Here is a 15,388-nt window from a genome sequence, read left to right as displayed (position 1 = left end):
CACTCTAGACAGGCAAAGATAACCTTACAAAATAAATATGCCAGCCACTTCATTTCACTTCCAAATGTGCATGTCTTTCATACTTCAGATCTCAAAACACCCCGATTAAATATGTTGATAACTTCTTCCAAGAAAGCTGTGCTGTAAAGTTGCATATATTTCTTTCATATATATACCACATCTAGAACCGATTCCAAATAAAGAGACAACAGACTATCAAAACATGCCCAACACTTCTATGCTGTATGGGGCCTGAGAGTGCTCTCAATGTCCAAGCATCTTCCAGTGCTCCGATTCAGCAAGGTTACACTCAACTCTGAGTATCAATACAGGTTTCAAATCCATCACACCATGTCACTCTGTAGGCTCTAACAGCCTCGGTGTATCCTTTCCTTGCCAGCTATCACCGTCCTGCTTGAATGGAAAGATTTCAAATAATCTACTGTTTTTGACAGCTGCTGAGCCAAGCGCTGCCTTGAAACAGCACTCGGAGCAAGAGGTTCTCCACTTACATGTGCACTTGGGATACGGACAGGTCCTGAGGTCCATGCACGCTATGCTCTGTACCTTCCCCCCCAACATCGGTAGCAGCACAGGTTTCTTTTGGAGTGTAAAGCGTGGGGGGAGAGGAAAACGTATATAAAAGTCAGTGGTTTTCTCCCTTACTTCTTTCTGGGTCACAAAGAAGGGGTCTGTACGAGAGAAGAGAAGGAGGTGTGCTGCTCTAGAGTCAGGGGGAAGTTTCCTTGGCTCCTGCGTAACCTACACACAGCAATGAGTTTGCTCAAGCTATCATCGTGCTGCACTGGAGGCAGGGGAAATGACTCACAATAAATTGGAAATTGAACAGCAGAAGAAAAAGTCAAATTTCCTGCATATATCTTCCAAGACCACATTTAGAAGTTATCTCAGCGTGTTTCATCCTATATTTAGTAACAACTGCAGCAAGGTAAAACTGAAATCAGTCAGCACACCAGAAGCATCACTGGGTAATGGAACAGCACTTACATAAATGACTAAGTTGCAGCAGACTGGCCGATTTAAAACTAATTATGTAGATGCTGTTAAATATTATGTGAACAAACAGTACTTGAAGTTTTGCAACAAACTGCTATAACTTTCCAATACTTTATCCAGCCGTGGTGAAAGAACTGCAGTCATAACCACATAATGACTGCCAGCTATCCAGCCCGGCAATGCGTGCAAACATCAAGAAACAAGAAGCTTCATGTGACTGCTCTCCCAGTCTGGGTATTAGCCTTGGTAAAATAACGTATACCATATTGTAGTGAGGAAAAGTTAACTTTTGGGTTGTTTTGCTCCTTTTCCTTCATCATTTAACAAATATTTGCAGAAGATTAACTCCATTTGCAAATCCAAAAGACATCATGCACGCACTTCGGTTTATACTAAAAAAATGAGCAGATATCTGAAGATGGACAATCAGATCCTGCTGGACTAGGATCAAAGGAAAATCAATTCTGAAACCAACCATTTTCTACTCATGAAAAAACCCAAAGAAATAAAAAGAAAAATTTACAGTCTGAGGATGAGCATTTCACAGAGCTGAAGCATCCTCAGCCGTGACAGCAGGACATGCACCTCTAGGGTTTGATAACGAGAGCCATAACACTTCCGATTTCTTTGTTTCTTCCCACTCCTCTCATCCCCCACATCACATACAACTGTTTTTGCTAACACATTATTAAAGTTAAAGAGACTGCGCACACATATTTATATTCAGTCTCCCATTAGACCCACTGAGTGTAATTTGGAAGAAAAAGGCTCGCAGAGTATTTTCTTATAACCAACCTGAAAATGAGAACATAGATAAACAAGGCGCTCACAATCCAGCTGTCACACAAAATTATCTTCTGGGCTAAAATTGCTCCTATTTGGTCTTAAAACACAAGACAAAATTATTTCAGACAGTCACAAAAATCCCCTCCGCATTTTTGCACTGCCCAGCCGACCTCCCTTGGAATTTGACAAGGAGATGATTTTCTTGAGTGGGAGGCAGAAAAGCAATATCCAATTTATATTAAACAAACAAGAAGGCTGCTGTAAAAATAAGGAGACTTGACCTGGGTCTGGGCCACGAGGTCGAGCCAGATCAATGCCTTTTTAGTTTTGAATTGAAGGCATTCTAATCATTTGGGGCAAATGAAACTGAGCACTGGACTCAGCAGACACTTGTTATTTCTGAAACACTCACACAAGCCTGGATGTGTCCTCCCCCAGTCCTGAAAGGTTTATTTACATCTATTTCTCAAAGGTTCTCTTAAGTCCAAATAAATGACAGCTCAGGAACACCCCTCTGCAGTCGCAGCAGATTTTGTTCCCTTATCCTTATGCTAAAGCAAATGTTGACAGCATTAAATGTCTGTCCTATAAAATTTGAATGCTCTTAATGAATGATGTACAACTAGAGATGATTTGCAGCATCACTGAACTTACATAAATTGGTACAGTTCACATTGAGAAGGCTTCTTTACATTACTTCTCCTATCATTAAGCTGTTCCAGGGGCATTTTTCTCCAATTATATCTTACAGAGTGAAAATACAGGTGAATTAGTTGCCATACTGAAATTTTAGCGTTTTATTCCAGTACTCGAAAACTAATGAATCCAAACCCAGGATTCTCAGGAAAAATACTCCATTTTAATAATTTAACAAGCTAGAAAACCTCTAACTTTGTTTAACTTAACTCACTGGCAGAACAAGCATGAAAGGGGGAAATGATTCTGTAACTCACCTCCTGCAGAAGGAAAAGATTGAGGGATGAAGCTTTTGGTAACCTCACAAGCTTTCTGGTAACCTCGCCCTAACGAACCGATGCTGCACACCAAAGAAGTGCAGAGCCGCTGGAGTAACTGCTGAAATGACCTGGGAGTCGATGGCAGAAGCAGCAGCACAGATGCATCCAGACCCTGCAGGCTGGGGATGCGAGCTGTGCCGGGTGATGGGTGGAAAGGAGCTCCTTTCCAAACACTGTGGAGCACAGCCATGCAGACCTGTAATCCATACGTGGTCCAGAGTTTAACGCAGCTGTATTTTCAGGGCTATCAAGCCCATCAGATGAGAAAAAAAAATGCTATCGTTGGTATCAGGGGGAACTGATCTTCAAAATGGCCTGAGTAATCAGAATAAACGTCAGATCCTGACAAACACCTGCGAGCTTCTAGAAGAATGGGTTTAGGGAACTGGGTTTGGGGTTTTTTTTTATCCTTTTCTGAGGAAAAAAAAATAATTCCCCATCCTTCTGTCCTATCTCAGTTCCAAGAGAAATGAATTTGAGGGTGAAGGGATAACCTGCCGCACTGTTCCCCAGACAGGGTGCCTCCCTGGTCTCTCGGTGGCATTTGCTTACCTCCACATTTGCTAAGCAGCGTGGTGTTAGGCGCAGAAGGAAGGCATTTTTCCTCCTGTGTCCTCACTTAATGAAGGAGGAGAGGCTGTTGGTCATCACATTTTAGCGTTCAGAAGTCAAAAACACACCCTCATTTTAAAACACGTTAGGTCAGATACATTTCTCTCCTGTTCTTGGCTCTGATTTATCTTGTTATTATAAAAGGCTTCTTAGCCCTATGAACAGCAGTAACCTGCAGCGTTAGCCAGGTTACAACACTACTACAGGCTTTGCTAGATCAACTCCTCAAATCAACTGTGAACAAGCAAATGCATGTGTCAGCTCCTTTCAAGGTCATTCGTAAAGCTCTCCCCCATACAGCTAACTTTAATAAGGAGATGCATGACTTGAAAAGCAGAATCTTGGAAGTCTTGAATTAATTTTTTCTTGGCTTTGCTTTTTGTAAATAAAATACTAAACATAATTTGTATAAGCTTGTCCCTCTAAAAGTTACAAGACTGGAAAATACTGGTAAGATTTATTTTAAGTGGAGGTACTTATCAAATGTCACCGTTTTCCTGTTCAAAATGACTAATCATTCTGATTAACCTTTGATTTAAATGATTATATACCACAGCAAAGCATGAACATACATAAAATTACACTCCAAAGAAATTCTCAAAGTGCAGATCACATAAGAAAACAGTTATGTCAAAGTGGTTAGAGAATTTATTTACCACGTACGTAATATTCAAACCAAAAGCTGACTCCACATGTTTAACGGGAAGGCTCCCACCACATGCACATTCTTACCCAGGAATCACAGTCTAGTTAATCCCGTAGCCAACATGAGACTGGCTCCAGAGGAAACACAAAAAATATCAACCAAATAATAATTAAACTATAGAAGAAACTCCTAACTACCTTCTCAACAAGTACTCCCAGAATCTTCTGTAAGGAATTTTATTCCATGTGGAAAATTGGTGCTAGCACGTTAGTCACATATAAAAAGGCGGCCTGAAGCAGCACAAGAGAAGAAATAAAATTTAATATCTCACTTTGAGTAAATACACGTGAATTCCAAACCATGTAACAGACTTCAAAGCAGAAGGAGAAAAACAGGATATCAAAGGTAAATTAGACAAAGAGCTGAAGGCAATTCTGAAAAATAAAAATATATGGTGGAAAATTAAAGCATATAGAAACACTCTTAAGACCCCATCTCAACGGGCCAATTTGTACAGAGAATGCACACCAGCAAAGTGAGCACAGAAAAGACTCTCAAAAGCTTCCTATCTGCCAGACACAGGGGCCTGTCTCTCTCCAGCAGCTCTGCTTTGATGAACTGCTAACCAGCATAACCAGCTGGATGCCCACCAGCCCACCAGTCCCCACTGCATCCGTTGCAGTCAATGAACTTCTAGCATACCCATTCCCAAATTTCTGAGCCACTACTGCAATGTCATTTTTCCTAATAAAAAAAGGTTCTGAAAGCACAACTCTCTTCCTGACAGTGAATCCAGAGTGCTTTCACCTTTATAATCACCTGGGTCTAACTGATAGAAAGGTTTATCAGACACCCAGGAATCCCTTGGATTATTCAAGCTGAGCTTTGCTTCATGCTGGTTTAGATTGATCTAATAATCTGGAAAACACGAGCTCACACTCCTCCCCTCCACAAATACCAGTCTCATAATGCAAAATAAACTAAAAATACTGTACATCAAACAACTCATTTGCTTTAGGTTTACGAAAATAAATTAAAAGCCATGGCCAAGGTAGACGAAGCGTTCAGGACATTCAGCCATGCAGCTAAGTTAGGACCCTCAGCCAGGACATGGTACCACGCTCAGCACAACACTTCCACCTGCCTAAACTGTAAAACTACAAATAAAGGGCATATGATCAGTGATCCTGGATGTGAGGGTAACAGGTGGTCGGGGCTTCTTCCCTCCTTATTCCCCAGAATAAAGAAATACAGATTCTGCTGGACATCTGCAGTATGGACAAGTGAAGAGGAAGTTTTCAGGCTGGGTGCGATAAACAGTAGCCCATGCCCCTTTCTTCCCACAACGTTACCAAAAATAATCTGGCAAAGCCAATGAGATCGAAACAAACTTCCACCTTACAAAGTATTCCCACCCTGGATGTCAGGAAGGGCCAGTGGCATGTGAGGGTGGGAGCTGGGGGGAGCTAGGGGCAGCGCTCCCACTGTCCCGCGGCAGGTGGCCAGCTCCATCTCCCCGGGCTCCCTCGGCAGCGTGGGATCATCAGGCTCTCCAAAGCATCTAAATTAGGCTTCTGCCCATACGTGACCCCCCCAGGGGAATGTGATTCCAATTAGAGCCAAGAAAGTACCAAGTAATTTATCAGGTTAAATGAGATGCTGAATGCTAGGCTGTAGAAGAGTATTACATACATTCTCCCTAATAATAAAAAGGGATTTTTCTGGGGTCATGACACCCATTGAAAAGTCAACAAAAATGTAGCTGGAGCAGACTCTAATTGAAAGTGTGCATCCTAGGGCTGGACCCTGAGCAGCAGAACAAGTCCCCGGTACTGCACATGCATGGTTCACAACATCCAGATCCCATCGCTCCCAAGTACAGATGGAGCCACATGCCAACAGGCACCAGCAAAACCGATAGTTGATAAATACAAGTGAGACCACCGAGAGAATTTGGAGGCAGGTTTCCAGATCTGAGATCTCTACCAAGGGCTTTCATCACACTCATAGTAGGCATGATTTGGTTTTCTGTTATATATTCATATGCTTCCATTCAGAACAACCTTGTTTCATTACAACGGATTGAGCCGTGCTTTGCAGTCCTGCTTCATTTCTTCCAAGGCAAATTCTTCAGGAGATTAACCTGACACATTTACTCCCCTGATAATATATTCTGTCTTTTCTGATATCATTACCAATTTCAAGCACATAGCAATAAATGGGCTTAAAGTTTTTAAAAAGTAGTGACTTGAAACCTTTCTTGTTCCCACATTTTCTTGGTACAACGCATTTCACTTACAAGTAATGTTCTAAGATACGGCTCAAGTAAATATAAAATAAATTATTAAGCTTCTAACCAAAAGCTTCCAGCCCTAAACTCCCTCTTTATTAGCCCTGAAGAACTCCAGCGCATGGCACAGCTCTAACTGGAATAGAGATTTGAAGTAGCTCAAAGTGGTAATTGTTCTTTTCTAGGAGTTCAACATATTATTCTTATGCTTCATAGGCACAGACGACATTAGTGAAGATAAACTGTGCAACTGGTAATTGAAATTAAAGTTGCAACATCTATTATGGTAATATCCACTGTGCAACATCTCGAACACACAGAGAATGAGATGCTTTTGCATATGAAGCACCAATCAGGATACCCACTGGAACAAAAATACATGAAGAAATGTAATGAAATAGATTTACACAATATAAAGTTTCCTCAAATTACTTACATTGTCATTACTAGTATTCTACCATCTTGACAGATACAATAAGTAAAACCCCAGTATAATTCTGGGAGAGGTGTTTTTTAAAAAAAACTGAAAAAAATTATACAGCATTCACTTAAAGAAACCTGTTCAAAAGTCCAGTTTCCTTCTAGAAGTATTGATGTCTATGAGGTCTACTCATCTAAAGAGAAATCTGCCTGGTCTTTGGAAGAATTCTTTGAAAGTACCTCCTAAACAAGATCTCAGAAAATATAAAAATTTCAAAATTAGGATTTTTTATGAAATGATACGTGCATAAACTATATAGTCTTTGGAATCCAAGTAACCATTACATGATTATAGCAGCAACAAAACTATATTAAAAGGGCCACCAACTGAAAGAATATCCGGTTTTAGCATGCTCCTGGGACCACGCTCTTCAGAAATTTCTTGCAAATGAACAACTTCTTACAAGACTGTAAAATTTGCTTATCATTACCACATCGGCAAAAAAAAGCTTTTCGAATATTTTAACTGATTAACACTGTAACTGCTACTTTATGTCATATTAAAAAAAAAAAAAACACCACCCAGAGATTGCACCACATCTCGCTGGGGAAACCGTTCCTCTTACGAGATAATCTGAAGTCCTCTATGTCGAAGTAACAGCGCAGAGTATTTTATAGCAAGGGGCAATTAGAAAGATGGAGATGAAGATCAACTTCCTACTTCCAAGGTGCTACATACTGTATATGAAGACAATTTCTAAGACACATGACATACCTCATTGTATCATCTGTCCAAACCTGGTGAGGTATGTAAAATCTTAGCTTGCAAAAGGAAAGCAATAAAGATACTTCTCTATTTAAAAAATAATAATCTACTTTCCTAATTTTATACCTTTAGAGGACTGCTGCTTTAATCACGAAGATCAAGTATTCCTTTCCTGGCTTGTAAAGCTCCCTGTAACTTGGTACTGGTACCTTCTAATTGGGAACAGGACTAAATCAGTAGCTCTTTAAAATCTGACTGTAACTCAGATGAACTAAAGGGACAGATCAAAGCATGGTTATGCAAGGTGCTACTGCAGTCAGATGCAGCTTACTAAATATTGAAGACATACAAAGATAAACACGCAGGACTGTAAATCACTACAAACCAAAATGGTTAGCAAGATCTCTGCAAATGCCTCCTGGATAAGGACACATTATGTGCTTCATTCATTTTCTAATGAGAAATGTTCAGGGGTTTTATTATTATTAATTGCATATAAATTACCATGATTTTTGTATCATTGGGAAACTATTTAGCCATTCACCTCTCAGAGGAACAATGCTGAACAAAGGCAATGAATGCATGGCATATAAGAACAATGCAGAACACAGAAATTTATGCATGCCATTTAAAAGGCATGGCATTTAGAATATTAGCAAAAAAATCAAAAGTATGTCATAAATCTTTAATTGTACGAAAAAAATGTCCAACTAATGGTTTGCCAAGTCCTTCATACTATTTAAGCACGAACACTGCCTACTTCGGGAGCGCAAAATCTTCTCAACTCACGTATCTGCATATATCCCCAACCTCCTCTGAAGTGTTCTGCTGCAAAATTCATTGTATCCGAGATCTGCTAATCATCATTAGGAAACTCTGTTATGCATCTTAAGGACGTACTTTAGGCTCTCAAGAGGAAAAATAAACATGTTTTATTAGCTGCTTTTGGAAAATACTGATTTGTATTTATTTAGAAACCTTTTCAAGTTGCACCACTGTTAAATTAAATATTTATGGCATGATTTTGCAAAGAGTTTAACACCTGTTAAGCGTTTAACACGCTGACTTCAACAGGAGTTCTGAGCGCCCAACATATCTGCAAACCTCAGAAGTGACAAGGTTTGGACGTGGCAAAGCAGCTTGAGCATGCGTGTTACTGCTGAGCTCTGAAATGCAGCCATGGTCCTGGCCAGTCCTACTTCCCATCGCAACACTGCATTTCAGACAACTTAATTGGCCGTATTTTACTAGAAATACCAGAATATGGCTCATTAATACCTGTTAAATCCAAATAAAGCATAGGCTAAATGCTGTTAGTTAATCCTCAATGCATCCTCACGTTCCTTCACTAGTGGAAAACTTAGGTGCTCAGGTCATTAGACATCACCTTAAGTAGCAACTTAGCGAGGAAATTAAAATCCACAGTGAGTCAAGAACTAGAAAGCAAAGCTGTTGATATTAACAGTGAGAAGCTGAACGAAGATGAAGTCATCTTGGTAAAACACAGAATAAAGAAGGTACAGAAAAGAAAGGGAAGACGTTTGGTACGGTGCAAAAACCTGCAGTGGGGCCAGCGAATGCTTTGGCTCTGGCATTTGGCTTTTCAGCCCAATTGAAGACCATGCCTCTGCCCTCCTTGTCCAACGAAGTCAAAATAAGGGTTAGCCATAAAATAATAAGGGTTAGTCATCCTTATTTTGCTTAGCTTCTGAGAGTTGTATGCTCACTACCACTCCAGACGAACGCTTACTACCCCTCCCAGCTTCACATTTTCAGGTACCCTACATCTCCCGTTCTTGCACGAATAGCACCCACACCTGTGGCTGCCTGCCCTCCGGACCTCCCTGGTCCTTTACCCGGTTGCAACACAGGCCTAAATCTGAACTATGATGCTGAGACATCATCTTATGTTTCAGAATTAAATACCTAAATTTCCATGGGGCACCTGGCCTATACTTCTGGAAGTAAAAAAAAATTGTCTTCTAGGCAGTAAATAAATAAATAAATAAATAAAATCCAAGTAAGAAATTACAATACATAGACACATTTCAAATGATCATCTGACATGATTTCATAAACTGAAGACAAATAGAATAGTTTAATATTGCAGACAGGACACATCAATCTCCTTATGCACTTCACAGCACACTACAAATCTGCCCAGCAAGTCGAATATTCTACTCCTTAAAATAATAGCTTTCATCACACTATAAAACATTTGCAAATGCAGACCAGAAAACCGACAAGTGTATTTACTATAAAGCTTTATATTTGTGTCATCAATTAACAACAAAAGTTTGGAATAAAACTAAAATAAAAGCTAATCAAAACAGCTAGCTGTCAAAACAGATGGGAACTATATTTTTCAAATCAAGCAAAAAGCCAAAGCTTTCGAACATTTAGTGTCGTGTCAGCTGATACAGACAACTTAGAAAGGAAGGACAGCAAATGTCAGGATTATATGAAGAAAAGGTGTCCCTGGCTGAAAGATTCACATTTATGAATTTCCATTGATTTTTTTTCTTTTTTTTGATTCAGGATGATTACCTCGCACTAAAGCAGACCTCTGATATGTGAATTATAAATAAGGTGCTGCCACGACACTGCAGGCAAATAAATAAAAACAGAGCCCCGGCATTATTTTAGCCTCAAACAAATGTTTCAGTCCCTACACTGTCTGGCTCAGAAAGATACATAGACAGTCTCACAGACAGAGATATAAATGAACAATTGCAGTACCTTTTTCCCACACTGTTTACAGGGTTGGCTATATTCCTACTGGCAATAGATTTTCTTCTTGACAGCTTCTTGGTGTTGGTGCTGTCATCAGTGCTGTCATCCTCTTTCTTTGGTGTGTTACTTCCTTTGCTGTTCAGGTCCCTTAGCACATTATAATTAATTTTACTTGAGATTTTCTTCTGTTCTAACATCTTTTCAATTGCCTCTCCTGCTGTGCTGGCTTGAATTGGCTCCCGCTTCTTTGCAGATTTCTTTGGCTTAATTAAAATATAAAATTAGTGATGTAGATACAAACAAAGTTTCCTTGAAGCAGAAGGGCGAGCTGCAGTTCAGCAGTCCTGGCTCAGGTGCTGCTGATGCGGGGGGATGCAGGCGACGCGCCCAGGCTAAGCCAGCGCTCCCTCTCCTGCCACTCACCAGGACCTAGAGGTCTCTTTTCTCAGAGAGATAAGTGTTCGCTTTTTGCCAAATGCCTGAACAGTTTACTACAAATTCTTTACTCAGTATTAGTAATGCTGCCAGAGAAAAAACATGGGCCATTTCTCATGCGTGGAAAAAAACAGGAGTGAACTCCTGTTACAAGAACAGGGACCCTGATAGCATCACTCAGCAGAGAAATAAAGAAATTTCCCTGCTAAAATTGCCTTTAAAGTTAGAGTCAAGCTGGGTCACGACTCCCCTAAGCACTGACAACTCCATATTGAAACTGCAACGGTATTTTGTATCTACTCCGAATGCAGTGTGGGAGAGCATCCACCCAACCCATCCTCCACACTGGAAAAGGCCATGAATATCAGCAGCAGCTTTCTAAGCATGGACCGGCATTTACGCTGGTGGATGGGAAGCGGGAGGCTGCAGACGCAGGAGCACAGGAGCAATGTCACCTGCAACTGCTCTTCCCTGGCAAATGCTGCAAGCCCAAGCCCAGCGCTGCGCTGCGGAGGTTGATGCTGCACAGAGCCAGACAAAGAGAAATGACATCGGGGAACATTTCTAGCCATGCCCCATGCCTGGGTAGGTATGAAAAAGCCCAGAACCTCTGTTTCTCATTTGGCGTTTTCCTTTTCACAGGAAGGTTTTAACATCAAGCTCTGCAGGAGATTTATTTTTTAATGGATAATAGCCCCTCTGTTTACCTACATGGGTCAAGTGCTACCTTGAAATTGGAAAGCACTATATTAATCAAGTTCTACTCGAGCTGTCAGAAACAATACAGAGTTAGAGAAAAACTCCTGTGTTGTCCGAACAAAAAAGTGGGTGTTTGGGCTACTTGGTGGTGCCAACGAGTTATACAATTTTGAAAACTGCTGGTAGACTGCCACGTCTGCATAAACGTAGGATGAATGAGAAAGTCTGAAGCATAAAACAGTGTTTCATTGTCTGGTTTTGTTTTTATTGTTAAAATACCTAGGGGAAGTAGGAAACTCTGTCTTTCACATTAGCCGGAAAAAAAGATAGAGGATACACACACTAAAGCTAACATGGATTTTAGTTGCATGTGGAAGATTTGACTTGTCACTTGCTCAATTACACAAAACACTAATGCCGTAAATTGTGAATATACGGCCAATTAGGCTGCTTTAAATTGCTAAACATGGAGACAGGACATGCCATTTGTTAACATAACTGTCGCATTCTTTATGAAAGGTAGAACAAAATATTCCTTCAAGTGGATCTGTTCAGTTCTTCATAAAGAAATCATTATGGTAAGCGGCAAGAAAACTACTGAAGTTATGGCAAGTACAAACAAATTCCCCATGCACACGTTAAAAGAAAAATAAAAATTTGGCATGTCTTAAGACCTCTATTTAAATAAGCAAGCAATTAGGACAGCAATCATAAATGCAAAGAGCTAGCTCTGACTTTGCCATGCACAGACTTTTCTCGTAATAGTAATTTAAAATAAAATCTTGGGCAAGAAAGTTTTACTCACCACCTGAAAAATTATAGCCTTGTAATTCAATAACAGGTAGAGATACAATAGCTTTTACTCATTTAGTGGTGACCTGTACCATTACGCCCATACATCCTACATGGAGCTGATCAGCAAATGTAATGAATTCCAGGACATTTTCAAACAGACACAATTCGCACACAGTTTAATACCTTGTGTTCCTTATAAATCCCAAGTTCTTTCTCTTTTGCTATTCTTGCTTCCTTTTCTGAAAGATGACAAAAGGGTAACCAGCATGAAAATTACACAGACTGCATACTTCAGCAACACTGGCCAAAAGGAGAATTTTAGTCCTATATACTTACCTTTCTGTTCCTTCAAATAATCTGCATTTTCTTTCATCCACAGCTCTGCTTTTATCTGAGCTTCTGTTTCGTTAAGTATATACTAAAAGACAAAACAAGTTTATCTACTTTCAGAAATCAACTTGAAAACCATGTAACAAAAGTGAATTGAAAAACCACTGGCAAGGTCAATTCACATTCTGTTCTTAAAAATACATTAATAAAAGAAAACTTGACCGAGATGTGACAAACAGAGCATTTCTAGTCACTTCTAAAGCCAGCAAAATAAGCAACATGTTTTCAAAAAACAAATGCTCGGTTTCCAGACTATGATGGGGCGATCAAAAATCAGCCAGGACTCATTGTACACGGTCTGTAATTAACCTAAAGTGATCCTGGTTTATGATCTCTTTCATATTATATGAGAGGGTATCGTGACAACATGGTTATCTGCAAGTAATTCTGTGTGTTGACGGTGGTCCGTAATTCAAAACAGTAGGGGAACCATTGCCCTGTGCTACCAAAACAGAAACATGTGTCTTCTGGGCAGGTTTCTGCAAAGGTTTAGGCACAGTTACTGAGACTAATAGTTCAATGGCCACATCTGTGTGAATGAAACCAGCTTAGACTGCTGGAGTTTTAGTCCCCTAGAGAGTTGGGTTCAGTAATAACATCGAGGCATTTTTCAGTTCACTCCACTTAGTCTCAGTTACATCGTTAGAAGGTATGGAGCTGTGAAACACATCTAGAACCTGTTCAGATGAATTACAGAAATAAACAGGTAGGTAGCAGGCAGGCTTGCAGGTTGGTAGATAGATTTCTTCTTCAGTTACAAAAATGTAAAAATAAACCCAGAATTTAGCACAATTGTCCATGAAGCAATGGAGAAGACAAATCGGGCCATCCTTCATGAACAAGACACGTCATATTTAGGCAGCAGACCCAAGACTTGTAAAATGATGTTTAAGTGCAAGAAAAACAATTTGAGATGTCTCCACCTTATGGGTTTGAGCATTCAAGATTTTGTCCTAAGTAAAATGTACATACAGGATTTAATGATAAGAATAACTCCAGTCAAATGAAACTAATGCAAGGAGAAGTCCTTCCTCCAAGGGCAACTGAGGAGAGTAAACAGCTGTGCAAGCCCTGGTTTATCAGAACAAATTTTCACTCTTTCATCTGCTTCAATTAAAAGTGGGCCATAATAGTAAAATATACTTCCTCCTAACTCAGTTATTCATTCTTCTTATGCTTTTAGAGAGTTCATAATCTTGGGCTTACAATACTACAGTCTATTGCCATGGAAATTAATATAAGGTCATAAAAGTAGAGTTATGACCTCTTCACAGAGCCTAGGAGGAGGAACGACCGTGCCGATGGACCTGCTATGCTGAAAACCTTCAGCCTTCCCACTCCTCCACACCACATTCACCTCACCCAATTCACAAGACCCTTCTGAACGCCCAGCCTAGCAAAACCCACTTCAAGGCTGAAGTCAAGCTGAGCATCTCTCTGCTCCACCATCCATCAGCAACATTTTGCAGATCAGTGACGGCTACGCAATTTCACTGCTCTCAATGACTTTGTACCCCAAAAGGAGTATTTAGCATTGGCATTATCTGTTCAAATTACACTTGCAAAGCAGTGTGGCAGCCGGAGAGAGCAACAGGCTCAGAGGCAGGAGAGCCAGACCTGCTGTGTGGCCTTCAACAAACCGTTTTCCGCAGCTGGCTGGCTGTCGTATTCAGGTTCTACGGTAAAGTGTATCTTTTACTGCCACACAAATAATAATAAATCCAGAAAATGTTACAGAAATCGCTGAAAGAACACAGAAGCTGTACATGCTGGTTTTACAGTTTGGTTTCCATGGCAGCCTTCTATGTAGAGTGTATCTTAATTAAATAATGAATGTAGAGCTCCACCAAACTTTTAGAAGTCCCTCTTCAGAATAAAAGACATTCTAAAACATAATTATTCCAGCACGGCAAGAGCAAGCAGCAGCAGCCTCACAGATATATATAACTCGGGCAAGGAACACCAAATTCACAGGCTTGCGGGAACGTTAATTTTGAGATCTCAGATCACTGAAATCACTCGAACCTCTCTACAGATCAGAACGAAGAGGCAGTGAGGGGAGAGCATAACCCAGATAAGAACCGCTTTGTCCTTCTTGGATATCCAAATGCAGAAGACACCCTGGATAAGAAGATAAGAGGGAGACTTACCCGATCTATCTCACTGTCGTCAATCCCACTCAGATCTAATTCACCATCCCCTGTGTTCTCTACAGAGAAAAACACATTTTAATCAGGCAGACGTTTGTCCAAAATCTATTGCAATTCAGGTTCTATGATAAAGTAACACTTAACAATTGCCCTTCAGAGATTTGCATCCTTCCTGCGTTCATCCAGGAGGTTTAATGTGTTGCTGAGTATTTTCAGTATGGGGATACACATGTGTACATATTCACCACACTGAATTAATTTAACGTTATCAGCACTGTCTTCTCCAGCACTAAAAATCCATTAGACACTTTCAGTTGCCCTTTTTTCCCCCCATTTTAATTTACAGCCACAAACACTAAGCGGGAAGCTGGGGAAACCACTTCAAAAAGATGACCATTTTTTCTTTCATCATAATATCAATTTATCTGTCAGAGCCTATAGGTCAACAGTTTATCCGTAAATTATGACTTAGAAAATATTTTCTGTTTTCAGGGAAGCAACATGGACCAATGAATAAAGACATCATGCTGACAGTCAATACCATGGCTTTCTTTTTCATTCTGATCTGTCATCATTTGAACCACTTACCTCATACCAGCTCTGTAAAAAGATGTGTATTAGTAAAATGGGAAT

General features: G+C 40.2%; 1 protein-coding gene across 2 annotated transcripts in view; it reads right to left on the bottom strand.

Moving 5' to 3' along the window:
* BRF1 (BRF1 general transcription factor IIIB subunit) overlaps positions 1 to 15,388 on the bottom strand; it is a 175,614-nt gene that overhangs the window by 33,741 nt on the left and 126,485 nt on the right. For both annotated transcript variants that reach the window (XM_080395468.1, XM_080395469.1), the window contains 4 exons: positions 14,756 to 14,814; positions 12,552 to 12,633; positions 12,399 to 12,454; positions 10,293 to 10,549 (listed from right to left, as the gene is read on the bottom strand). In XM_080395468.1, the coding sequence (XP_080251594.1) occupies positions 10,293 to 10,549; positions 12,399 to 12,454; positions 12,552 to 12,633; positions 14,756 to 14,814 (454 nt within the window). The remainder of the gene's footprint in view (positions 1 to 10,292; positions 10,550 to 12,398; positions 12,455 to 12,551; positions 12,634 to 14,755; positions 14,815 to 15,388) is intronic.

The sequence above is a fragment of the Falco punctatus genome (genome assembly GCF_963210335.1).
Source record: "Falco punctatus genome assembly, chromosome: 7".
Lineage (NCBI taxonomy): Eukaryota > Metazoa > Chordata > Aves > Falconiformes > Falconidae > Falco > Falco punctatus.
The sequence above is the reverse complement of the archived record's forward strand: the minus strand, read 5'-3'. Positions and strand labels throughout refer to the sequence as shown.